We start from the raw sequence: 27,854 nt of genomic DNA, 5'->3' as shown, positions 1-27,854 counted from the left end.
CTCCGGTACCAGAACGCACGACAGATTCATCACTATATTCAACAGCCGTGTTAAATTACTCGTGAGCTGCCTGCCTTCACAAAGCCTGTTTGATCTTCTGCGACCACCCCCTGGGACAAAATTGTCCATCCTCCCCACCAATAACTTAGCCAGTACTTTCACATCCGAGTTCAATAGTGATATGGTACTATACGGCCCACATTCCACAGGGTCCTTCCCCTTTTTCGGGATTAGTGTGATTACTGCCTGCGTGATCGTCTCCGACAGCTCCTCCTTCTCCAGCGCTTCATTAAATGTCCCCAACAGATGTGGTGCCAGGTCCATTACAAATTCCTTCTAAAATTCCACCGGGTACCCATCCGGCTCAGGGGCCTTCCCCAACTTCATAAACCTGATACTATCCAGCACCTCCCTAAGACCCAGGGGCTCCTCCAACGCATGCCTCTTTGCTTCCTCTATCTGGAGAAATTCCGGGTCGTCCAGAAACCGCCCCATGTCCCCCTTCTCTCTACCCAGGTCCGCCTCGTACAGCCCTGCTAGTATTCCCTAAACGCCTCGTTTATGTTCCCCGGCTCCGACACCATATCTCCAGCCCCAGTCCATATCTGCAATATTTCCCTGGACAGGACCTGCCTCCGCAGCTGGTGTGCCAGCATGCAGCTCGCCTTCTACCCATACTCGTATTGCACCCCTCTTGTCCGACACAGTTGCCCAACCGCCCTCCCCATTGTCAACCTGTCAAACTGTGACCCACACTCCCAACAGGTCCTTTGCCTTCTTCAGGATCAATGTTGTGGATGCCTGCGTCGGTGTCTCTGGCAACTCCCCCTTCTCCAACACCTCATTAAACATCCCCAACAAATGCGATGCCAACTCTGCTGTGACCATCTTCTAAATCTCCGCCGGAGAGTCGTCCAGACCTGGAGCCTTCCTGACTTCATTCCCCTAATGCTGTCAATCACCTCCCTCAGTCCCAGCGGCTCATCCAATGCCTGCCTCCTCTCTTCCGCCAACCTTGGAAACTCCAACCCATCTAAAAATCATCCCATATCCCCTTCCTCCCCATCCGGCTCAGCCCTGTACAGCTTCTCATAATACCCCCTGAACACTTCATGTATAATCCCCGGCTCTGACACTACCTTCTGTGTTCGCACCCATAGAATTTTCCTGGGCGCAGCTCGTGGGCTAGCATTCGGCTCGCCTTCTCTCCATATTCTTGTTGCATGCCCCTCACTCTCCGTAGCTGCCCCAATGTCGTTCCCGTCATGACCTTATCGAACTGCCCCTGCAATCTCTTCCTCTCTGCTAACTACTCCTTAGTGGGAGATCCCAAGCATCTCCTGTCCACCTCTACCCTCGTCGAGCAACCGTCCATGCTCCTCCCTCCTCTGTGCACCTTGAATGAGATAATCTCCCTTTGGACCATCCACTTTGACGTTTCCCAGAACATGGCTGCTGACACCTCCCCGTTCTGATTCAGCTCCACGTAATCCCCAATCACTGACCTCACCTTTTCACAAAAACCCTTATCTGCCAAAAGACCAGAATCCACCCTCCATCCCAGCCTCTACACCTGCCCCGAGGTAAGCCTCACCTGCAGCCAATAAGGCATGTGATCCAAAATCACGATTCCCGCATACTCCACCCCCACCAACACCGCTTGACTCACCACAAAGAAAGCAATTCCCAAATGCACCTTATACACGTGTGAGGAGTATTCACCCCCGGTTCTTAAACCTCCACGGATCAACTGTTCCCATATGTTCCAAAAACCCTCCCAACTCTTTCACCATCCTCAATCTTTGACTTGGACCTCAACCTGTCCACCTTCGTTTCCATCACACAATTAAAGTCTCCACCCATAATCAGTTGGTGCTTTTCCAATTCTGGGATTGTTCCAAGTAAACCCTTCACAAACCCCACATCACCCCAATTTGGCGCATATAAGTTGACGCGCACCACCCCTTCTGCGCCCCACTCACTATCACATATCTTCTCTCCCCCCCCCCGGTCCCACACTCCTTGGTCCCCACAAATCCCATCCTTTTGTTCAACAAAATAGCCACCCCCGCGACTTGGAGTCAAACCTCGAGTGAAATACTTGTCCCACCCATCCCTTCCTCAACCTAACCTGATCCTTCACCTGGATGTACGTCTCCTGTAAAACGATCACCTCCGCCTTCAAACTCCTCACGTGTACAAAAGTCTGAGACCTCTTAATCGGCCCGTTTAACCCATGGACATTCCACGTCACAACTCCCCTCAGTCAGCAACCCCGCCCACGGGCCCCATCATACACACCTCCTACCAGAAAAGAAAAAAAAACACCCAAGATCACAAATTGCCTCATCCAAAAAGAAAACACCACAAACAGGGGTGAGGGGGGAATCCAACACTCCTCTTCGCCAGCTCCGCATCAATGTCCTGATAAATTCAGATGTGATTGCCCTCCCATTCACAATCTCGCTTTGCCCTGGCCCACCGCAGAATCTTGTACTTTTTCACAAACTTGCACAACTGCACAATCACCGCTTGCGACGGCTCCCCCACCCTCGGCTTCTGCCAAAGAGACATGTTGGCCCTGTCCACCTCTGGAGCCTTGTCCAGCAACCCCTCCTACACCAGCCTGGCCAGCGCCTCAACACGTATTTTGTGGCGCTCGTTCCTTCCACACCCTCTGGCAGACCCACAATTTGCAGGGCCTGGACCTTTTCTCCTGCTCCTCAACCGTCACTCTCAGCAACTTGAATAGGTCCACCCAGGATCCGCACCTCTGCATCCAGGGACACGATGCAGTCGCTCTGGACGGACACCACCTTCTCCACCTCGCGTATTGTCGCCCCCTTGTGCCTCAAGATCCTTCCATCTCCGACATTCTTGCAATTGTTGCTGTGCCACAGGTCCCCTCCAATTCCTTAGCCAGTTCTTTAACTGTTTTTTTGCCGAGACTGGTAGTCAGTAGACATGCCAAACAATGCATTCACCATCTCTGTAGCTACTTCTTTTAGGATCCTAGAATGCAAGTCATCAGGGCCTGGGTACGTTTCTGCCTTGAGCCCACATTAGTTTGTCTAATACGACTTCTCTAGTCATGATGTGGAGATGCTGGCATTGGCATTGAAACTTCACAAAATACTTAATTTTATAGTTTTGAATGAGCTACAATTTCCTCCATCAAAACATTGAAAATACAAATGCCATTATCTTTAGTCCCTATTGCATATTTGCCATCAATTACAACCCTCTCTTAAATCACTGTAAATACCAGCCTTGGCGTCTTATTCAACCTGAACCAAGTTTCAGACCCCATATTGTCTATTTCACAAAGCTGCCTACTTCCAGCTGTTTAACAATAGCCCATTTGCTGCTAAAACCTTCATCCATGTAGTTGCCATCTCCAGACTATACTATTCTAGTACTCTCCTAGCAGGCCACCCCTGTCCCCCCCCTCTTATATTTTAGCTGATCCAAAATTCTGCAATCTGTATACTATCCTGCACCAAGTTTTGCACATCCATCATCCCTCTCCTCCTTCATCCAAATTGGCACCCAGTCAGCCAATACTGCAAATTTAAAATTCTCATTCTTTTGTTCAAAAACCTTTTGGCCTCACTCCTCTCTAACTCTACAACCTCTTCCATTCTACAACATTCCCAGGTTCTCCATTCCTCTGACTTCAGTCTCCAGTGCATTCCTTCTTTTACCCCATCATTGGTTGTCATAGTTCCAGTTGCCAGGGTCCCAAACTCTGGAATTTTCCTCATTTAAGATCCTCTAAATCCCACTCCTCTGTTAAATGTGTTATACAAACACAAATTGTTGTTATTAAAAATATGGCAGCCACTTAACACAGGAAGATATCAAAAGCAGAACTGGCTTAATGACCAGATATGCTGTTTTTGGTGGTGGCTAAGAAAGGAATATTTCTTTGGATATTGCTGTTGCATTGTTAATGGATAGATGTCTCATCTGATGGACTGCCCTTTTAGAAGTGCAACACTCCCTCAATGCTCTGGAATTTCAGCCTAATTTATGCACTCGCTTCTGGAAGTCAGACTTGAACACTCCTCCTCTTGGCCCATGTGATGCTGTCACTCAAGTGACAGTGTAGTTTATTTATTGTCGTTCAATGTCATTTTCTATCAGGTGTTGTGAACATGGTGTGAAATTATGGTTAATTTTATTTACAGAGAGAAACATCCAAAGAAAAGCAGAAGTTTATCAAGAAAAAGATCCAAGTCACCAAGGAAGAAGTCCAGGTCTCCGAGGAAGAAGTCCAGGTCTCCGAGGAAGAAGTCCAAGTCTCCGATGAAGAAGTCCAGGTCTCCGATGAAGAAGTCCAGGTCTCCGAGGAAGAAGTCCAGGTCTCCGAGGAAGAAGTCCAGGTCTCCGAGGAAGATGTCCAAGTCTCCGAGGAAGATGTCCAAGTCTCCAAGGAAGAAGTCCAGGTCTCCGAGAAAGAAGTCCAGGTCACCGAGGAAGAGGTCCAGGTCGCCGAGGAAGAGGTCCAAATCTCCGAGGAGGCGGTCCAGGTCACCGAGGAGGCGGTCCAGGTCGCCGAGGAGGCGGTCCAGGTCGCCCAGGCGCATATCTAGGTCGCCACGGAGGAGGTCCAGGTCGCCGAGGAGGAAGTCCAGGTCGCCGAAGAAGAGGTCCCGGTCACCGAGGAGGAGGTCCAGGTCGCCCAGGCGCGTGTCCAGGTCGCCCAGGCGCGTGTCCAGGTCGCCCAGGCGCGTGTCCAGGACGCCCAGGCGAGTATCCAGGTCGCCCAGGCGGGTGTCCAGGTCACCCAGGCGAGTGTCCAGGTCGCCCAGGCGAGTGTCCAGGTCACCGAGAAGGAGATCCAGGTCACCAAGAAGGCGGCCAAGGACACCAAAAAGAAGGTTTTCCAGATCTCCATCTCCAAGAAGGTGACTTTATGCAAATTTCTATACATATCAAAATGAACAAAATAATTTGTTTCGGACCTAAGATTTACATTTATGTACACTTCTTGATCATCAATCAGCTTAAGTGAACTTCAGTTCTCAAGTTTTTAACTTTTAGACCCCTGTTTCCTGGACCTCTTCCTATAGCCCTTTAAACTTTCTGCACTTTTAATGCACCTTCAGTTGACTGCTCAAACCTGCCTTTTTGACTTTGCCTTCAGTTATTTCCCTAACATCTCTCTGATAGTTGTCCTGTGTCTTTTCTTCCTCTCCGATTTCTATCAAATGCTTTGGGGCATTTGGTTGCAATAAAGTTAGTGTATTGGCCAGCTGTTGGTTTTGTTGAGTATGTATGGCAGCTTGAGTTTGAGTTTATTTTATCATCAGGCTCTCATGTACAATGAACAATACTAACTCCCACTTGTCAACCAATCAGCACTTTCTTATACAATAGAATTTATTTTCTCTCCTGACATTGGTGTTCTTGTAAGTTGTCCTGATGAGTGGAAGATAAGAACAGAAGAACTAGGGGCAGGACTAGGCCATCTGGCCCCTCGAGCCTGCTCCGCCATTCAATTAGATCATGGCTGATCTTTTGTGGACTCAGCTCCACTTTCCGGCCCGAACACCATAACCCTTAATCCCTTTATTCTTCAAAAAACTATCTATCTTTACCTTAAAAACATGTAATGAAGGAGCCTCAACTGCTTCACTGGGCAAGGAATTCCATAGATTCACAACCCTTTGGGTGAAGAAGTTCCTCCTAAACTCAGTCCTAAATCTAATTCCCATTATTTTGAGGCTATGTACCCTAGTTCTGCTGTCACCCGCCAGTGGAAACAACGTGCCCGCATCTATCCTATCTATTCCCTTCATAATTTTAAATGTTTCTATAAGATCCTCCCTCATCCTTCTAAATTCCAACGAGTACAGTCCCAGTCTACTCAACCTCTCCTCATAATCCAACCCCTTCAGCTCTGGGATTAACCTAGTGAATCTCCTCTGCACACCCTCCAGCGCCAGTACGTCCTTTCTCAAGGAAGGAGACCAAAACTGAACACAATACTCCAGGTGTGGCCGCACTAACACCTTATACAATTGCAACATAACCTCCCTAGTCTTAAACTCCATCCCTCTAGCAATGAAGGACAAAATTCCATTTGCCTTCTTAATCACCTGTTGCACTTGTAAACCAACCTTCTGTGACTCATGCACTAGTACACCCAAGTCTCTCTGAACAGCGGCATGCTTTAATATTTTATCGTTTAAATAATAATCCCGTTTGCTGTTATTCCTACCAAAATGGATAACCTCACATTTGTCAACATTGTATTCCATCTGCCAGACCCTAGCCCATTCACTTAACCTATCCAAATCCCTCTGCAGACTTCCAGTATCTCTGCACTTTTCGCTTTACCACTCATCTTAGTGTCATCTGCAAACTTGGACACATTGCCCTTGGTCCCCAACTCCAAATCATCTATGTAATACTCCAGGTGTGGCCGCACTAACACCTTATACAATTGCAACATAACCTCCCTAGTCTTAAACTCCATCCCTCTAGCAATGAAGGACATATTTTCAAAGATGAAAAGCTTTGACAAAAAAAAGTATATATATATTTTTTTGAAATGTTTTTTATTGAGTTTTCATATTTTATATCCAACAAATCACACAAATTATTAGGGGGAAAAAACACGCAAAAATTAACATGTAAGCATCTTCATAATAACAACTGTGGCCGCCCCCTTTAGCCGGCATACATATTTTACATTCCCCAATATGGCCGAGGCACATGTTTATAGGCATTTATTTACAGTTTGGTTTTGGGCCTTGGCTAGCCATCAAACCCCCATAACGAACCCCGATTCCAGTCTATTTTCCCCTGATTCTTGGCCACCCGACTATTCTTCCTCTTGTTCGTTGGCCACAATCAGGTCCCGGAACAATTGCATGAATGGCTCCCACGTTCTGTGGAAGCCCTCGGATGGCGAATTTGATTTTCTCCATTTGGAGAGATTCCGAGAGGTCGGACAGCCAGTCTGCAGCTCTGGGCGGTGCTGCTGACCGCCAGCCAAACAGGATTCTACGGCGGGCAATCAGGGAGGCAAAGGCAAGGGCGTCCGCTCTCCTCCCCAGGAATAGATCTAGCTGGTCTGAAATCCCGAAGACCGCCACTATCGGACATGGCTCCACCCTCACCCCCACCACTTTGGACATAGCCTCGAAGAAGGCTGTCCAGTACTCCACAAGTCTGGGGCAAGACCAGAACATGTGGGCGTGGTTGGCCGGGCCTCTTTGGCACCGTTCACATCTGTCCTCCACCTCCGGGAAGAACCTACTCATACGGTTTCTTGTTAAGTGGGCTCTATGTACCACTTTTAGTTGCGTCAGGCTGAGCCTTGCGCACGTGGAGGTGGAGTTGACCCTATGCAGTGCTTCGCTGAAGAGTCCCCACCCTATTTCAATCCCCAGGTCGTCCTCCCGTTTCATTCTTGTTGCGTCCAGTACGGTGTCGTCCCTTTCTACCAGTCGGTCATACATGTCGCTACAGTTCTCTTTCTCTAGGATACTTGCGTCCAGTAGGTCTTCCAGTAGTGTCTGTCGTGGCGGTTGTGGGTACGTCCTTGTCTCCTTTCGTAAGAAGTTTCTGAGCTGCAGGTACCGTAGCTCATTTCCCCCCGGCTAGCCGAAATTTCTCTGTCATTTCGTCCAGTGTTGCGACCCTGTCGTCCGTGTATAGGTCCCTGACTGTCAGTGTCCCCCCCCCGTCCTGCCTCCACCTTTTGAGGGTGGCATCAGTCAATACTGGTGTGAACCTATGGTTGTTGCAGATGGGAGCCTTGTCCGACATTTTGGTCAGGCCAAATTGCTGCCGCAGTTGGTTCCAGGATTGGAGGGTGGCTGTCACCACTGGGCTGCTGGAGTGTTTTTTGGGTGGGGATGGGAGTGCTGCCGTGGCGAGGGCCCGGAGGGAGGTCCCCATGCAGGAGGCCTCCTCCGCACAAGTATATATTTTTTAGCAATATTCAAGTTCTGTACTACACAGAGACCACTAATGTGATTGTTGTATATTTAGGTATTTGACAGTCCCATGCATTTGACAGTACACTGCATTTGCAATAAAAGTTATGAATAAAAATGTACCTTTTTTGTCAGAAATAAGAAAGAGAAAAGAAAAGACAAAGACACAGGACACAGCAGAGACAGAGTTGAGAACAGAGAAAATTCTAGCGGCCAGAACCAGGATAAACGGGACAAACGTGATCATTCCACCTCCAAGAAGAAGAAAGACAAGGAGAAAGATGGCAAAATCAAGCTGGACAAAACTGATATCAAGGTGGTATTTAATGAAAAAATTTGCTGGAAGTAAAGTTGTACCATAAATCACATTTTAAGTGCAGCTTAAAAATAATTCAAGAAATACAAGTTAACATTGAAGAAAAATACTTTAAAAAAGCACATCCACATGGCAGCATGGTGACATCACGGCGCCAATGTCCCAAGTTCGATCCTGGCTCTGGGTCACTGTCTGTGGAGTTTGCACATTCTCCCCATGTTTGCGTGGGTTTTGCCCCCACAACCCAGAGATGTGCAGGGTAGGTGAATTGACCACACTAAATTGCCCCTTAATTGGAAAAATGAATTGGGTACTCTAAATTTATATTTAAAAAAAGCACATCCACGATGAGAAGCTAATTTTCCAAAATTAGCAGGAAAAAATAAATGGAAGCCCTTTATTTGAATATTCATATAGGTGGTTATTTGTTGTAAAATAACCTTAACATGTAATGCAGCCTAAATTGGAATCAGAGGTGATCTGTTAGACAAAATCAGATTTATATTCTTATCCTGAATAGATGGGTCTTGAGATATAAAACAAATAAATAAGTAGGTTTGAAATGAAGACAGATTAGTGTTGCGTGAGTTCAAAAAGGACAAATTTCAAAATAATGATGCAGGCACACCCAGTTACACTACAGTGGAGTTCTGAAGACTGTCACAATGGCAAAGGCAGCCAGCCACAACTGACTGACTTTCACAAAGTGGTATCCCATAATAATTCTATTCTGTTACGCTCACTTCCATTTGTTGCCTGAATGTGCTGCAATTTTACATAATTGACTCGAGGCAGTAAAAAATGTCAGTTATTCAGCTGGTCTGAGAAGTTAACAAATCACTTGCTTATCCATTGGGCATTTACACGTGTACAACTGATGTGAATTTTGGCTTAATTGTGAACTGTGACAAGATTGTGAAACACGTTCAACACGTTGCATCTTTAGAATTGCCTTTCACTTTGCCAGAACTTCATAAACATTGTATTGAGAAGGGATCTTGTTTCAGACATTTATACATTAAAAAGGCCCTCTTATTGCTTCAAATTGTGATAAGTATATAGAACATAGAACAGTGCATTCAGCCCTCGATGTTGTGCCGAGCAATGATCACCCTACTCAAACCCACGTATCCACCCTATACCCGTAACCCAACAACCCCCCCATACCTTACTTTTTTAGGACACTACGGGCAATTTAGCATGGCCAATCCACCTAACCCGCACATCTTTGGACTGTGGGAGGAAACCGGAGCACCCGGCGGAAACCCACGCACACACGGGGAGGACGTGCAGACTCCGCACAGACAGTGACCCAGCCGGGAACTGAACCTGGGACCCTGGAGCTGTGAAGCATCTATGCTAACCACCATGCTACCGTGCTGCTAATACTGTGAAGTAGCAGAACTTTGATTACAATGTCACCATACCATTTTGTTTTGTTACATTGAGGCCTTTGGATGTATTTTTAACTCCGTTAAATCTGACAGAAACACCTGCGTTTATTGATAAATTTTCTCCATTTACAAACTTGATTTTAATAGCATGAGTGTGAATAACCAGTTAATTCCCCAATGGGGACAGAATACTGAAATGAGTGACATTCCCAAGACACTCCTGTTCCTCTCCGATGTTGGCAAGGAGTGTTATTGGTCGATGCATGAGAGCAGACGTTCTGCCACACTTCTTAGCTGCAGGTACTGCAATTTGCAAGGAAACTTGGTAGAAAACAGTGAAATTGATTGCATCCTCAAAATTATGAAACAAATGCCTAACCGATCATGCATACACTGGGCAGCACGGTAGCATTATGGATAGCACAATCGCTTCACAGCTCCAGGGTCCCAGGTTCGATTCCGGCTTGGGTTACCGTGCGGAGTCTGCACATCCTCCCCGTGTGTGTGTGGGTTTCCTCCAGGTGCTCCGGTTTCCTCCCACAGTCCAAAGATGTGCAGGTTAGGTGGATTGGCCATGATAAATTGCCCTTAGTGTCCAAAATTGCCCTGTGGGTTGGATGGGGTTACTGGGTTATGGGTATAGGGTGGAGTTGTTGACCTTGGGTAGGGTGCTCTTTCCAAGAGCCGGTGCAGACTCGATGGGCTGAATGGCCTCCTTCTGCACTGTAAATTCTATAACTTCAACCATTTTAAATTTTGCTTCCATAAAGTGTAAATCAGGATTTGACCAACATTGTGCTTGAATGGTGGTGGATCATCAAAACAGGAACTAAAGTGTTTAAATACTAAGCTACCTACTTGTAACTAGATTCTTGGTCACTTTTCAATGATTGATTCTTCAGTGAAGTTCTGCTACAAGGCCACGCTATGTTCATTTGGAGTTACTGATTTTAAGAAATTGGCCATCATTGCGCAATGATAGGAACTGGTGGGTATAAATGAGTGGCTAATGGAGAGACTCAATGTCATACAGTGTTGTGTTGATGAGCTTTGTTTGCCTCAGTGTCAAATATTCTAAAGAAGTTACGTTGGAACCATTGGATTTTTACTGCATAGAAGAAGGCCATTCAATCCAACAACAGCAGTGGAAATCCACTAAGTGGATAGTGAAAGCGCAGTCGAATTAGTCCTTTGAACTTAAAAAAAAAAAAGTATGGCCTTTATTTAAATAAATATGTTATGATGGCCTGTGCAAACATAGATTACTGTAATCAGTCATGGTTTTTGTGGAGTTTTTAAATGGATTTTTATTATTTTTCAGGTCGAAGGAGACTGCAATAATGAAGAGGTGTATAATAATGATAAAAAGAAAGAAAACACTGAAACTAGTAGTGAAGTCTTGGTCAATGTTAAAGAAAATGGCGACCATAACATAGTTCACCAAAATATAAAAGAAGACATAGTTCACCAAAATACAAAAGAAGACATAGTTCACCAAAATACAAAAGAAGACATGGTTCACCAAAATACAAAAGAAGACATAATTCACCAAAATATAGAAGAAGACACAGTTCGTCAAAATACAAAAGACGACATAGTTCTCCAAAATACAAAAGAGACAGTTCTCCAAAATACAGAAGTAGACACAGTTCTCCAAAATACAGAAGTAGACACAGTTCTCAAAAATACAAAAGAAGACACAGTTCTCCAGAATACAAAAGAAGACACAGTTCTCCAGAATACAAAAGAAGACACAGTTCTCCAGAATACAAAAGAAGACACAGTTCCCCAGAATACAAAAGACACAGTTCTCCAAAATTCAGAAGTAGACACAGTTCACCAAAATACAAAAGACACAGTTCTCCAAAATTCAGAAGTAGACACAGTTCACCAAAATACAAAAGAAGACACAGTTCTCCAGAATACAAAAGAAGACACAGTTCTCCAAAATACAAAAGAAGACACAGTTATCCAAAATACAAAAGACATAGTTCTCCAGAATATAAAAGAAGACATAGTTCTCCAGAATATAAAAGAAGACACAGTTCTCCAGAATACAGAAGAAGATACAGTTCTCCAGAATACAGAAGAAGATACAGTTCTCCAAAATACAAAAGAAGACATGGTTCTTCAAAATATAAAAGAAGACATAGTTCTCCGGAATACAGAAGAAGACACAGTTCTCCAAAATACAAAACATGACACAGTTCTTCAAAATACAAAAGAAGACATAGTTCACCAAAATACAGAAGAAGACAAGTCTGAAAATACCCCTATAGTTAGTGCTGAAGAGGAAAATGGAGAAAAAACAGACACCTTATCTACAGATTTAAATGATACGCAGACCAAGTCTGTATCTTCAGCTGAGGTAGAATGTCCTTCACATTTAACCTAATTACACATCTGTGTGATGTTAACTTTGATGGATCCCAGAATTGGGCCCCGCTTGGCTCTTTAAAAGCTGACAATGGAAGGATTTTGTAATGAAAAACTTGACTGTGTTCGTGAATGAACCAATGAGCAGAGAATGGATGGATGGATGGAGGAGCAATGTCACTCAGACTGAAAATGGCAAAGTAGTGCCTTTGTCATAAAAGGATTTGTAAATATATATACTACTTTCTTCAAACTCTCACAAACACACATTTGCCTTCACAGAATGTTGTTAAACTGTAAGATGTCCTTACATTATTTTGCTAGCATTGTTAGTGAGAGGAGGGAACAGTGTCATATTTCTTCATCTAGAATTTTTTCACTCCAAGTTATAGACTTGGCCATTTGCAGATGTATTGATATAGAGAGTGAAATATAGAAAAATACACAGTTGGATAGAATAAGATTTTATTGCCGAATTCAAGTTTTTCACAAGAAATAAAATTAATGATTCCAATCTCTGAATTTTTCTATTTGTCTCATGTAGCTTTAGCAAACAAATGAAATTGAGCTCTTATGTATATGTACCACAGAAAGGAGGAGGATTGTGATTTGCTGAGTAACAACAGTGGTATCAATACTTTCACTGAAATTATAGCATTTTTCAATTGATTCTGGATGTCTTTTTAATTATTTTAGAAGATTAGTTTATTTACTTTGATTAAGATTAAGGACAGCACTGTTAAGTTATTGTCTAGTTTACGAGTCACATGAATCAAATCATAGTGTTGCTACGAATCACTTTGTTACTGAAAGCTTTAAACTATGGTCATTATTCATTGTTGTTCTGTCTATGAGCTATCACATACTGGAATCTTACTGATTGCAGATAAATGAATGAGTTTGTGAACAAAGCCACCAAAACTAGATGTGAGGATGTGACTCATTATTAGCTGGGTAGACCGAGCACCTGCAGTGAGTAGGACCGATCAGGAAGATCCCATATTCAGTGGTCAGTCTGTGCTGTATTACCAGTGAGATGGTAGTTGGGTTCGACAGATGGCCTCAGTGCTGTGGAATAGGAAGCAGCCAGGACATCTGGTTTTAATGTCATCAGTGATTCTTGCAAGAAATTGAGCAGATGCGAATGGTACGTGAGGGTAAGATTCAACTTTGTTGCTCATAAGCCTAAAATTGCTCACAGTCACCATGGAGGCTCATGCATGAGGATTGGCTGCAAGAAGTATCTAGGCTCATGGCTTAAAGTTCTGGATAGCTCTTGGTGTCCAAACCATAACATGTTATGAGCCACCACATTTAAGAAGAGAGATAAAAATTGAACAGGTAAACAAAGTAGTGTAATCTAATTCTACATTTAAATCCATTATATTTAAGAAACCAATAACGTGTTGTAGCATAGCAAGAAAACACTGTTACAACCTCATTATCAACCTGATTTTTTTTAAACAAAAGCACTGTAAAGTTGTGGGAAACATTTATATGTAGTTAATGGAACATTTTGGGAAAATATTGCTCGCTCTTCTATTTTATTAATTCTGATATTTTCAGTGGCAGTTGACTGTTTTAGCCTAAAAGGGGGAAAAAGAGATTAAGCTATCTTAATTGCCCTATTCATGGCCCAGTACAACTACAAGTAGTATACTTTGAGGCTATAGTTGACTAGTTCAGAGTAATATGTTGTTCTAAACTATTGCTGGATTTATCTGACTTAGCAGGAATCTGTTAGCATATTTTTCATACATGACTACTTTCCTGCCAAAGAATATGGAGATTTGAACTCTTATTTCTGAAAATAAACCTATAATTGAGTCCAAGTACTGTACCATGACATACTGTAACTATCAATACTATCAATACAAGAAGTTGTCTTGTTAACTTAACACACTACCATTTATAGTCCAAATGACCGTTTCCTCTCACTTCTACAGAATGCCACAGGGTATGTTATTTCTTAGTTGATCTAACAATACAGAAGTGAAGAGTGTCTGTTTTCTTTTGCTGATGGCTCTTGTTTGTTAAATAAGCTCCATTCATTATACACTGCTTACATTTTGAAAGATGCATTGTGTTAGGAGGGTGAGATATGTACTGACATTTTGGAATATTTAGTACGTGTAAAGCTCTGACAGTCTGCAAAGATGCTATTTGTATGTTGTGTTAAACTGTGAAGTGCAATTTTCTATTAAAAGTTTATAGTACAAGAAGAACCATAATACAAAACCTGCAAATTGGCTAGTTGCTAATTACAGTCTATTTCAGAAAATGCGACTGAATTCATCTTTGTGGCACTAAAGGTTGTTGTGTGATACCCATTTTACAAATAGTCACGGGTTGCTAATGTGATTATTTTGTCCAATTGTTCCTTTTTAATTGTTATAAAATTAATAAATATAGTTAAACTATTAATAAAAGGTCAATTGATTGATTCCCTCTTAAAATATGGTTTAGGCTAATTACTGCTCTGTAATGCCTTTGGAATCATGTTCTCTAATGATATCAAGGGAATACCTTGCAGGCAAAGGGGGAACTAACGAAAATCAAAGCATTATTATCTAATGGGTTATTTCTTGAATTGCTTATTTATGGCCAACCAAAAGTAAGTTTGATTAGAGTTAGCGATGGCTACAAACTGCAGAGGATATATACACGTGTGAGTATGTTTTTTATATATTACGACCAGGTGAGAAGAAGTTGAAGTGCTCCACATTTTTTCCCTTTCCTCGTTTGACTGCAAAAGAGTTTTTTTTTAAATAGTTTATATTTTCTGAATTCACTGTACTTTAAGTTTCTGTGGTTATGATTACAAAGTACTAGTCAGACAGGTTTTCAGTTTAACAACGTAAGGGGTTACTTAAAACTAACCTGGGTCAAAAATTTTAAAATGCTTCCGCAAACGTGCATATGAATAATTGAAAACCATACATACAAATATGGATTATGGTGTAGAGATGGGTAAATTGACCAAATTGGAGTTGGAAAAAAGATAAACAAAGTTCATGGTTTGTAGCTTGCTATCTTGTCCGGCAAATAGCATCTCAAGGCCTTGGTTTCAGCAAGGAGGTGGTTTAAAGTTGTAGCTGGTGTTTTCTTCTCTGGGTGCACTGCTGTAAAATTGAAGTCTTCCTTTAAAACCTCAGTCTGCTGCAGCAATGAAGACGCAATCAAATTTACTGGACAGAGCTCAAGTCTTTAGATGGAGAGGGAACAGGAACTTTCCTACACTCAACTGATGATCAGCTGCAAGCATGTGCTTCAAACACACAAAAGTCATGATAAAAGCAAATGACTGCAGATGCCGGAATCTGAAACAAAAATAGAAACAACTGGACAATCTCAGCAGGTCTGACAGCATTTGTGGAGAGAGAAGGGAGCGAATGTTTTGAGTCTGGGTGACTGTCAAAGCGGGAAAAAAACCGTGGCTGGCCATGCGACTCTACTCCAAATGCCAATATTTCAAAACTACACTTTCCAATGATGACTTCATTAGCTTGTTTGGAGAGCTATCTTAGAAAAATTATGTTTTTTGTCCAAGCAATTAACCTTTGAATGGTTCAGATATATTTGATAAAGCAGGAAGAGTGTTGTTTACCTAGGAAAGCTATTGTCCGTGTTGAATTTGTCGACTTGTTGTCTTTGATGAAATAATTTAATTAGATTCCATCTTCCTGTAGATTTGAAATCACCTTGGTCTGTCTCAAAGAAAATCTTTTTAAAAGTCCAATATTTGACTTGGGTATATCCTCATAGCTATATATATAATACAGATGCATGCGTGTGTGTGTGTATGTAGATATATATATTTCCTTGTTTGATTATACCCCTGGCAAGAAATCAATCGAATTATTGAGCCAAAAGGAAGGAGAGAAAAGAAGAGGAAAAAATAGAGGGTTGGGAGTCGACTTGCGTTTATTTTTTAATATAATTTTAAATGCCCAATTTTTTTTTTCCTATTAAGGGTCAATTTAACATGGCCAATCCACCTACCCTACACACCTTTTGTGTTGTGGGAGTGAGACCCACTTGGACACGGGAAGAATGTGCAAACTCCACACAGACTGACCCGGGCGGCCTGGATCGAACCCAGGTCCTCGGCGCTGTGAGGCAGCAGTGCTAACTTTGACTTCCATTTATGTAATAGCTTTGACATGGAACATATCCCACGGTAGAAATGTAGGAAGAAAAAATGGAGCAGATATAGGGAATGGTGACGTTACAAACAGGAGACGATTTAATTTCAACAGTCTTGATTTCTCTTAAAAACAGAAAGCTGTTTTGATTTGCACCTCCTTCTACAAGATGTGGGGTATTTTCTAACCCCTCAGTTTTGGTCTGTTTCAATTTTCTGTCAATAACCCCACTGCAAACTCAAGATTTTCACACTTTTAAACTGAGGGAGGAGGTTCACAATGTTGCTTCCTGTTCCCTCCTACAGTAAAAGGAATAGAGAAAAGAATAATTTAGAGGGAAAAATATCACAAAAAAGGAATTATTATTTCAAGTGGAATCCAGAATCAAAGTCCAATAACATATTTGTTCATGGAGGAGCAGGTTGAGATAGGCACGCAAAGGTTAATCAGCCTTGTCGGCTACGGTACAGAAGTTTCAGAAGAAAGTGTGGTCAAGGCCAGGTACGCAATCTGGGCAGAGCCCCTTTTCTGTGAGGCTGTTTGAATTGAAAAGGATGTGGTGAGTTACACAAGAAGTATATAACCAGAAGAATAGGTTCACGGCATAGGTCTTAGTGGTGCAATATGTTGGAATACTCAAAAGTAGGAACCACAAGAGTGGAGAGTTTGTGGATGTGGTATATTGCACTGGAGATCGGCGATGTGGTGGGAGGCAAATTAAGGTGTATGGGAGCAGGTGAACAGGACAGAGCAGCATAGATACATGCAACAAGGTTTTGGCCCAGCTAAAGTTTGCAAAGATTTGGAGCATGCCAGGACGGTATAGAACATAGAACACTACAGCGCAGTACGGGCCCTCGATGTTGCGCCGACCTGTGAAACCATCTGAAGCCTATCTGACCTACGCTATTCCATTTTCATCCATATGTCTATCCAGTGACCACTTAAATGCCCTTAAAGATGGCGAGTTTACTACTGTTGCAGGCAGGCCGTTCCACACCCCTACTACTCTCTGAGTGAAGAAACTGCCTCTGACATCTGTCCTATATCTATCACCCCTCAATTTAAAGCTATGTCCCCTCGTGTTGGTCATCACCATCCGAGGAAAAAGACTCTCACTGTCCACCCTATCTAACCCTCTGACTATCTTATATGTCTATTAAGTCACCTCTCAGCCTTCTCCTCTCTAACGAAAACAACCTCAAGTCCCTGAGCCTTTCCTCGTAAGACCTTCCCTCCATACCAGGCAACATCCTAGTAAATCTCCTCTGAACCCTTTCCAAAGCTTCCACATCCTTCCTATAATGTGGTGACCAGAACTGCACGCACTACTCCAGGTGCGGCCGCACCAGAGTTATGTACAGCTGCAGCATGACCTTGTGGCTCCGAAACTCAATCCCCCTGCTGATAAAGGCTAGCACACCATATGCCTTCTTAACAGCCCTATTAACTTGGGTGACAACTTTCAGGGATTTATGTATCTGGATGCCGAGATCTCTCTGTTCATCTACACTACCAAGAATCTTGCCATTAGCCCAGTACTCTGCATTCCTGTTACTCCTTCCAAAGTGAACCACCTCACACTTTTCCGCTTTAAACTCCATCTGCCACCTCTCAGCCCAGCTCTGCAGCTTATCAATGTCCCTCTGTATCCTATAACATCCTTCAGCACTATCCACAACTCCACCGACCTTCGTGTCATCTGCAAATTTACTAACCCATCCTTCTACACCCTCTTCCAGGTCATTTATAAAAATGACAACAGCAGTGGCCCCAAAACAGATCCTTGCGGTACACCACTAGTAACTGAACTCCAGGATGAGCATTTGCCACCAACCACCATCCTCTGTCTTCTTTCAGCTAGCCAATTACTGATCCAAACCGCTAAATCACCTTCAATCCCATACTTACTGCAATAGCCTACCGTGGGGAACCTTATCAAACGCCTTACTGAAATCCATATACACCACATCAACCGCTTTACCCTCATCCGCCTGTTTGGTCACCTTCTCAAAAACTCAATAAGGTTTGTGAGGCATGACCTACCCTTCACAAAACCGTGTTGACTATCGCTAATCAACTTGTTCTTTTCAAGATGATTATAAACCCTATCTCTTATAACCTTTTCCAACATTTTACCCACAACCGAAGTAAGGCTCACAGGTCTATAATTACCAGGGTTGTCTCTACTCCCCTTCTTGAACAAGGGGACAACATTTGCTATCCTCCAGTCTTCCGGCACTATTCCTGTCAACAAAGACGACATAAAGATCAAGGACAAAGGCTCTGCAATCTCCTCCCTGGCTTCCCAGAGAATCCCAGGATAAATCCCATCTGGCCCAGGGGACTTATCTATTTTGACATTTTCCAAAATTGCTAACACCTCCTCCTTTTGAACCTCAATTCCATCTAGCCTGGTCGACTGAACCTGAGTGTTCTCCTCGACAACATTGTCTTTCTCCAGTGTAAACACTGACGAAAAATATCCATTTAATGCTTCCCCTATCTCCTCTGATTCCACACACAACTTTCCACTACTATCCTTGATTGGCCCTAATCTTACTCTAGTCATTCTTTTGTTCCTGATATACCTATAGAAAGCCTTAGAGTTTTCCTTCATCCTATCCACCAACGACTTTTCGTGTCCTCTCCTCGCTCTTCTTGACTCTCCCCTTAGGTCCTTCCTGGCTAACTTGTAACTCTCAAGTGCCCTAACTGAACCTTCATGTCTCATCCTAACATAAGCCTTCTTCTTCCTCTTGACAAGTGCTTCAACTTCCTTAGTAAACCACGGTTCCCTTGCTCGACAACTTCCTCCCTGCCTGACAGGTACATACTTATCAAGGACACGCAGTAGCTGTTCCTTGAAAAAGCTCCACATTTCGATTGTACCCATCCCCTGGAGTTTCCTTCCCCATCCTATACATCCTAAATCTTGCCGAATAGCATCATAATTGCCTTTCCCCAGCTATAATTCTTGCCTTGCAGTATATACCTAGCCCTGCCCATTGCTAAAGTAAACATAACCGAGTTGTGATCACTATCACCAAAGTGCTCACCTACATCTAAATCTAACACCTGGCCAGGTTCATTACCCAGTACCAAATCCAATGTGGCCTCGCCCCTTGTTGGCCTGTCTACATACTGTGTCAGAAAACCCTCCTGCACACACTGTACAAAAACTGACCCATCAATAGTACTCGAACTATAGTATTTCCAGTCAATATTTGGAAAGTTAAAGTCCCCCATAACAACTACCCTGTTACTCTCGCTCCTGTCGAGAATCATCTTTGCAATCCTTTCCTCTACATCTCTGGAACTATTCGGAGGTCTATAGACAACTCCCAACAGGGTGACCTCTCCTCTCCTGTTCCTAACCTCGGCCCATACTACCTCAGTAGACGAGACCTCAAACGTCCTTATTCTAACCGCTGTAATACTTTCCTTGATTAACAATGCCACAACCCCCCCCCCCCCCCCCCCCCCCCCCCCCCCCTCTTTTACCATCTTCTCTGTTCTTACAGAAACATCTAAATCCTGGAACCTGCAACAACCATTCCTGTCCCTGCTCTACCCATGTCTCCAAAATCGCCACAACATCGAGATCCCAGGTACCAACCCATGCTGCAAGCTCACCCACCTTATTCCGGATGCTCCTGGCGTTGAAGTAGACACACTTCAAACCAGCGTCTTGCTTGCCAGTGCCCTCTTTCGAACTTTTAACCCTATCCCTGGCCTCTCTACTCTCAACATCCTGTACACTGGGACGACAATTTAGGTTCCCATCCCCCTGCTGAATTAGTTTAACCCCCCCCCCCCCCCCCCCCCCCCCCCGAAGAGCACTAGCAAATCTCCCCCCCAGGATATTGGTACCCCACTGGTTCAGGTGAAGACCATCCTGTTTGTAGAGGTCCCACCTACCCCAGAATGAGCCCCAATTATTCCATGGATTATTATACCGTATTCCACGGTAAAATTGATTGGATTGGTACAAAGAAAATTACAGCACAGGAACAGTCCCTTCAGCCCTCCCAGACTGCGCCGATCCAGATCCTTTATGTAAACCTGTCACCCATTTTCCAAGGATCTACTTCCCTCTGTTCCCCGCCTGTTCATATATCTGTCTAGATGCATCTTAAATGATGCTATCGTGTCCGCCTCTACCACCTCCGCTGGCAAAGCGTTCCAGGCATCCACCACCTGTGTAAAAAACTTTCTACGCGCAGCTCCCTTAAACATTCCCCCTCTCACCTTGAAATCGTGACTCCTTGTAATTGGCACCCCCACTCTTGGAAAAAGCTTGTTGCTATCCACCCTGTCCATACCTTATAATTTTGTAGACCTCAAAGGTCCCCCTTCAACCTCCGTCTTTCGAACGAAAACAATCCTAATCTACTCAATCTTTCTTCATAGCTAGCACCCTCCATAGCAGGCAACATCCTGGTGACCTCCTCTGCACCGTCTCTAAAGCATCCACATCCTTCTGGTAATGTGGCGACCAGAACTGCACGCAGTATTCCAAATATGGCCTAACCAAAGTCCTATACAATGTAACATGACTTGCCGACTCTTGTACTCAATACCCCATCCGATGAAGGCAAGCATGCTGTATGCCTTCTTGACCACTCTATCAACCTGCGTTGCCACCTTCAGGATACAATGGACCTGAACTCCCGGATCTCTCTGTACATCAATTTTCCCCAGGACTCTTCCATTGACCATATAGTCTGCTCCTGAATTGGATCTTCCAAAATGCATCACCTCGCATTGGTAAGAATTGAAGAAGCCTTAGAAGTGTCGATATTGTCGAAGGCTGTAGAAACCTCATGGAGAAAGAATACACCACCATCACAGAATATTGTTTGTGACTGGGTAGTCCTGCTGTGGGAGATATTTTTTTAAATAAATTTTGAGTACCCAATTATTGTTTTCCAATTAAGGGGCAATTTAGTGTGGCCAATCCACCAACTCTGCACATCTCTGGGTTGTGGGGGTGAAACCCACACAGACATGGGGAGAATGTGCAAACTCCACACACTGACCCGGGGCTGGGATTGAACCCGGGTCTTCAGTGCTGTAGGCAACAGTGCTAACCACTGCCCCACCGTGCCGCCATGTGGGAGGTATTTTCTTGTGTAATTCAAACCTGAGTTTCCACAGTGGCGGGCATGCTTCCGTGACGTGACAACACAGACAAGCATTGGAGAAGAAAAGGAGATTGGATTTGTGAGTAGTGGGGTCAAAGGTGGGTCTTTTGAGGAGTGGCAGGGTGATTGGTGCTTTGCAGAGGAAATGGAAAGGCAGTGTGAAAGATACCGGTGCATCTTTTTTGGGTCTAGTGGAGATAGAGAATTACCCTATTTAGGAACAGAGACAGTTTTGAGAAATATGCTGGTAGATGAAGGAGAAACTGTGGGAAAGTATCTCCGATTTTACTTAGCTGGTCTTAGTAGACTTGCATTATAAATCGCCATTTATCATAAGCACTGGCATCATTGAGCCATGAACAATAGATGTATATTTTACACTTGCATTGCTGGAAAGAATACTGCTCTATAGGATTTTGCCTTGTGGCATGGTTTCCAAAAAACAGACTGGGTTTTCTTTAACTGAGTTCCAGTCTACTTGGGTTGATGTATCTTGGGTCTAACAATTGATTCATCGTGAATAGTTGTTCGCAGACGAATAAGAACATAATGAAATGAAATGAAAATCACTTATTGTCATGAGTAGGCTTCAATGAAGTTACTGTGAAAAGCCCCTAGTCGCCACATTCCGGCGCCTGTTCGGGCAGCAAAGTGGATAGCCCTGTGGCTTCACAGCGCCAGGGTCCCAGGTTCGATTCCCCGCTGGGTCCATGACTGTGTGGAGTCTGCACGTCCTCCCTGTGTCTGTGTGGGTTTCCTCCGGGTGCTCCAGTTTCCTCTCTCAGCCCAAAGACGTGCAGGTTAGGTGGATTGGCCAGGATAAATTGCCCTTAGTGACCAAAAAGGTTAGATTGTGTTACAGGGATAGGATGGAAGCGAAGGCTTAAGTGGGTTGGTGCAGACTCGATGGGCCGAATGGCCTTCTCTGTACTGTATGTTCTATGTAACATAAGAACTAGGAGCAGGAGTAGGCCATCTGGCCCTTTGAGCCTGCTCCGCCATTCAATGAGCTCATGGCTGATCTTTTGCGGACTCGGCTCCACTTTCCCGCCTGAACACCATAACTCTTTATTCTTCAAAAATTCTTCTTTATCTTGAAAACATTTAATGAAGGAGCCTCAACTGCTTCACTGGGTGAAGAGGTTCCTCCTAAACTCAGTCCTAAATCTACTTCCTCTTATTTTGAGGTGATACCCCCTAGTTCTGCGTTCACCCGCCAGTGGAAACAACCTACCCGTATCTATCCTATCTATTCCCTTCATAATTTTAGATGTTTCTATAAGAACCCCCCGCATCCTTCTAAATTCCAACGAGTACAGTCCCAGTCTACTCAACCTCTCCTCGTAATCCAACCCCCTCAACTCTGGGATTAACCTAGTGAATCTCCTCTGCACACCATCCAACTTGAAATGTTCAAATGATCACATCACTTTATACAAAATCAGCTACTGGGGAGTTTTATAGAGCAAGTATCACAGAAGTACAAAGACAAGACATAGAAAATATATACAACATCGTTATAAGACTGAGACTATGTACAAACTTTTAAAATGCCTGTTAGCTGTTTCTTGATTACGCTTCCTCTTCTGCTGACAGTACTTTTCCCCCTGGCCTGTGTAGAGCCTCAATGAATAGAGGACTGAAGAATAGTCACAAGATTTGATATTTATATGCAGGATCCTTTTGGTGTTGCATAGAAGCACCATCATGAATTTGCTATCAGATCTTCAAAATTGCCCAATATCTTCTGCCCACACTGATGTGGGTGGCACGGCAGCACAGTGTTCAGCATTGTTGCTTCACAGCGCCAGGGACCCGGATTAGATTCCCGGCTTGGGTCACTGTGCCGAGTCTACATGTTCTCCCCGTGTCTGCGTGCGTTTCCTCCGGGTGCTCCAGTTTTCTCCCACAAGTTCCGAAAGATGTGCTTAAGGTGAATTGGACATTCTGAATTCTCTCTCGGCGTACCCGAACAGACGCCGGAGTGTGGCGACTAGGGAATTTTCACAGTAACTTCATTTGCACTGTTAATGTAAGTCTACTTGTGACACTAATAAAGATTATTATTATGTCTCATTGAAGATAGGGCTTGGATTGGATTGGATTTGTTTATTGTCACGTGCACCGATGTACAGTGAAAAGTATTTTTCTGCGAGCAGCTCAACAGATCATCAAGTACATGGGAAGAAAAGGAAATACATAATAGGGCAACACAAGGTACACAATGTAACTACATAAGCACCGGCATCGGATGAAGCATACAGGGGTGTAGTGTTAATGAGGTCAGTCCATAAGAGGGTCATTAGGAGTCTGTTAACAGTGGGGAAGAAGCTGTTTTTGAGTGTTCGTGCATGTTCTCCGACTTCTGTATCTCCTGCCCGATGGAACAAGTTGGAAGAGTGAGTAAGCCAGGTGGGAGGGGTCTTTGATTATGCTGCCTGCTTTTCCCAGGCAGCAGGAGATGTAGATGGAGTCAATGGATGGGAGGCAGGTTCGTGTGAGGGACTGGGCTGTGTTCACGACTCTGAAGTTTCTTGCTGTCCTGGGCTGAGCAGTTGCCATACCAGGCTGTGATGCAGCCAGATAGGATGCTTTCTATGGTGCATATGTAAACGTTGGTAAGAGTTAATGTGGACGTGCCAAAATTTCCTTAGTTTCCTGAGGAAGTATAGGCGCTGTTGTGCTTTCTTGGTGGTAGCGTCGACGTGGGTGGACCAGGACAGATTTTTGGAGATGTGCACCCCTTGGAACTTAAAACTGCTAACCATCTCCACGTTGGCCCTGTTGATGCTGACAGGTGTGTACAATACTTTGCTTCCTGAAGTCAATGACCAGCTCTTTAGTTTTGCTGGCATTGAGGGAGAGATTGTTGTTGCTGCACCACTCCACTAGGTTCTCTGACTCCCTCCTGTATTTTGACTCGTTATTCGAGATCCGGCCCACTATGATATCGTCAGCAATCGGAGCTGTGGTCAACAAATAGGAGTCTGATGTAGGAGTCCTTGTTGTCGAGCTGCTCTAGGGATGAGTGTCGGGCCAGGGAAATGGCGTCTGCTGGGGACCGGTTGCGACGGTATGCAAATTGCAGTTGATCAAGGCGTTCTGGGAGTATGGAAGTGATGCGCTTCATGATCAACTTCTTGAACACTTCATTACGATTGAAGTCAGGGCCACCGGATGGTAGTCATTGAGGCACATTGCCTGGTTCTTCTTTGGCACCGGTATGATGGTGGTCTTCTTGAAGCAGGTGGGGACCGCGGAGTAGAGACAGGTTAAAGATGTCCGCGAACACCTCTGCCAGCTGGTCCACGCAGGCTCTGAGTGCATGACCAGGAATTCCGTCCAGGCCCATCGTCTTCCGAGGGTTTACTTTTAGGAAGGCTGATCTGACTTTGGAAGCTGTGATGGTGGGTGTGGGTGAGTAATGGGCTGCTGGGGCACTCAACAGCAAATTGTCGGTTACCTGCTCAAACTGAGCATGGAATGCATTGAGTTCATCGGGGAGGGGTGCACGGCTGCCGGAGATACTGCTCGGCTTCGCTTTGTAGCCCATTATGTTGTTAAGTCCTTGCCACAACCCCCGAGAGTCTGTGACTAGCTTGGTCTGATATTCTCTCTTGGCATCTCGGGTGCCTTTGCGGAGATCGTACCTTGATTTCTTGTATAGGTCAGGGTCATCTGACTTGAATGCCTCAGATCTGTCCTTCAGTAGGGAGTCAATCTCGCGATTGAGCCACCGTTTCCGGTTGGGGAACATACATACTGCTTTCTTTGGCACGCAGTCATCATCCCCAAAGGATCCAATTAGGTTAGTTCTGAGAACCAAACTGGAGCGTGTCCAATTGTTAAAAACCCTGGAGAAGGAACCATATTTATTGTTTTGCAGCCATCACCCAGTAGCTAACATTGTACTTGTGGCTTGGAAGCCCTCATGGTAGTATAACATGGGACCTGTTGAGCCTGCTCACCATTCACTGTGGTCATGGCTGATCTTACTATCCTGCCTGCTCCCCATACTCCTTAATTGCCTGAGACACCAAAAATCTGGCATTCCAGCCCTAAAAATGGAGCATCCACAACCTCATGGGATAGAGAATTCCAAATATTTACAACTCTTTGAGTGAAGAAATTTCTAATCTCAGTCCTGAATGATCAATCCTTAATGCTGAGATTGCCAAAGTTCTAGCTTCCTCAGTCAACAGAAACACCTGAGTCTACCCTATCAAACCCCTTCATGTTTCAATTAGATCACCTCATTCTGGTTTAGCACACTGGGCTAAATCGCTGGTTTTTAAGCAGACCAAGGCAGGCCAGCAGCATGGTTCAATTCCCGTACCAGCCTCCCCGAACAGGTGCCGGAATGTGGCGACTAGGGGCTTTTCACAGTAACTTCATTGAAGCCTACTCGTGACAATAAGTGATTTTCACTTCATTCTTCTAAACTCCAGAGAATGCAGGCCCAATTTACTCAGCGTATCAATATAGGACAACACTCTCATCCCAGGGACCAACCTAGTGAGGCTTCTCTGTACTGCCCCAATGCAAGTATATCCTTAAATATGGAGACCAAAGGTCTCACCAAAGCCCTGTTCAGTCGTAGCAAGAATCATTCTTGGGCTCCATTTCCCTAGCAATAAAGAACTGTTGAAAATATGACCCAGAGGCATCCAACAGCACCTAGAAGAGTGGGTGAAAAGAGGACTTGGAATCGGCAGCAAAACCTAGAAGAGCTATTGAGTCCCGTGTGACATCAAAGGAAAACAGATAACTGATTTTGCTCATTTATCTTCAAACCTTGTGTAATTTATCCGTAATTATAAGGTTTTTTTTAGTTGTAGTGAGGCATTTGATAAGATGCCACATCAAAGGTTATTGCAGAAAGTAAAAGCTTATGTGTAGGGGTAATATAGCACGGATAGGAGATTGGATGGCTGGCAGAAAAAGTGCATAATTTCTTCCCTGGTTAGCAGGATATAATAACAAGTCCCATGGGGGTCTGTGCTGGGGTCTCAACCTTTTACAAATTATATCAATGACTTAGATGAGGGGATTGAAGGCATGGTAGTTAAGTTTGTAGATAACACCAAGAGGTAGGAAAGTATGTTGTGAATAAAATATAAGGAGGTTGCAGACATGTGTGTATATACGTCAGCAAAAAGGAGGTTTACTACACTTGATACTGGGAATGAGCGGGTTGTCTTGTGAGGAAAGATTAGACAGATTGGGCTCGTTTCCACGGGAGTTCAGAACAGTGAGGGGCAACTTGATTGAAATATATAAAGTTCTGAACGGTCTTGACAAGGTGGATGTGGAAAGGATGTTTCCTCTTGTGAGTGAGTCCAGAACTAGGGAGCAATGTTTAAAATTAGGGAGTGCCCTTTTGGACAGAAAGGAGAATTTATTTCTCTTGAGGGTTGTGCGACTTTGGAACTCAACCTCAGAAGGCAGTGGAGGTGGGATTGTTGAATATTTGTGAGGCAGATAGATTCTTGTTTGGCAAGGGAAACCAAAGGTTATTGGGGTAGATAGGAACGTAGAACTTGAAGCACAAGCAGATCAACCATGATCTTATCAAATGGCGGAGCATGCACGAGGTGCTGAATGGCCTACTGTTTCTCGTTCGTATTTACCAGCAGTAGCTAATATTTTTTTTCCAATTCAGGGGCCACTTTAGTGTGGCCAATCCTCCTACCCTGCACATCTTTGAGTTGTGGGATGAGGTCCACGCAGACAGAGGGAGAATGTGCAAACTCCACAAGGACAGTGACCCCGGGGCCAGGATTGAACCCAGGTCTTCGGCGCCGTGAGACTGCAGTGCTTACCTGCAGCAGTTAAGGTGATTGGGCGCAGCAGTGTTTATTAATTATTAAGGTATTAAATTAAGAAAAGTAAATTAATTAACAATAAAGATGGCAGGGCAGGTGTGTTGTGACAGCAGAATGTGGTTGGTGCTAGACACTTGTGATCTAGGGCAAACACGTCTATAGCAAGGGTCTACAACTTGAGGAGCTTCAGCTCCGAATCATTGAGCTGGAGGCCAAGCTGCAGATACTGCAATGCATCAGGGAGGGGAAATATTATCTGAACACTTTTTAACCAGGAGGCAGTCACATCCCTGAGCATAGAGACTTCAGATTGGTTAGTAGTTAAGGACAGGAGTGACTGACTGCGCGAGGTAGGCATGGGGACACAAGGTAGAAGTGGAGGAGCCTCAGACTGCATTGGCCAACAGCTTTGGGGTGCTTTCAACCTGTATGGATGAAAATGGGGCTGTAAGGTGGATGAGCGAACTGACCATGGAACCATTGTAGAGGTGCCCAGTCAAAGAGGTGAAGAAATTAGGAAAGTAGTGAATGTCGGGGGCAGTATAGTCAGGGGGATAGGCACTGTTTTCTGCAGCTGGGAACAAAAGTTCCAGCAGGCTCTGTTGCCTGTCCAGTGCCAGGGCTTGGAAAATCTGCTCTGGGGCATTGGGTGGCGAGGAAAGAGGTTTTGCTTTGGGAATCTGCACAGCTAGATTACAC

At 44.2% G+C, this 27,854-nt stretch overlaps 1 protein-coding gene across 7 annotated transcripts in view; it reads left to right on the top strand.

The window, feature by feature from the left end:
* The window catches only part of LOC119970655 (muscle M-line assembly protein unc-89-like), a 102,911-nt gene extending 87,258 nt beyond the window's left edge, over positions 1-15,653 (top strand). For all 7 annotated transcript variants that reach the window (XM_038805622.1, XM_038805623.1, XM_038805625.1 and 4 more), the window contains 3 exons: positions 4,191-4,910; positions 8,088-8,268; positions 10,984-15,653. In XM_038805622.1, coding sequence (XP_038661550.1) covers positions 4,191-4,910; positions 8,088-8,268; positions 10,984-12,057 — 1,975 coding nt within the window. In that variant the 3' untranslated portion in view covers positions 12,058-15,653. The remainder of the gene's footprint in view (positions 1-4,190; positions 4,911-8,087; positions 8,269-10,983) is intronic.
* The last annotated feature ends 12,201 nt before the right edge of the window (positions 15,654-27,854 follow it).

Source organism: Scyliorhinus canicula, chromosome 8, assembly GCF_902713615.1.
Source record: "Scyliorhinus canicula chromosome 8, sScyCan1.1, whole genome shotgun sequence".
NCBI lineage: Eukaryota > Metazoa > Chordata > Chondrichthyes > Carcharhiniformes > Scyliorhinidae > Scyliorhinus > Scyliorhinus canicula.
This window is presented reverse-complemented; position numbering and strand designations above follow the sequence as displayed.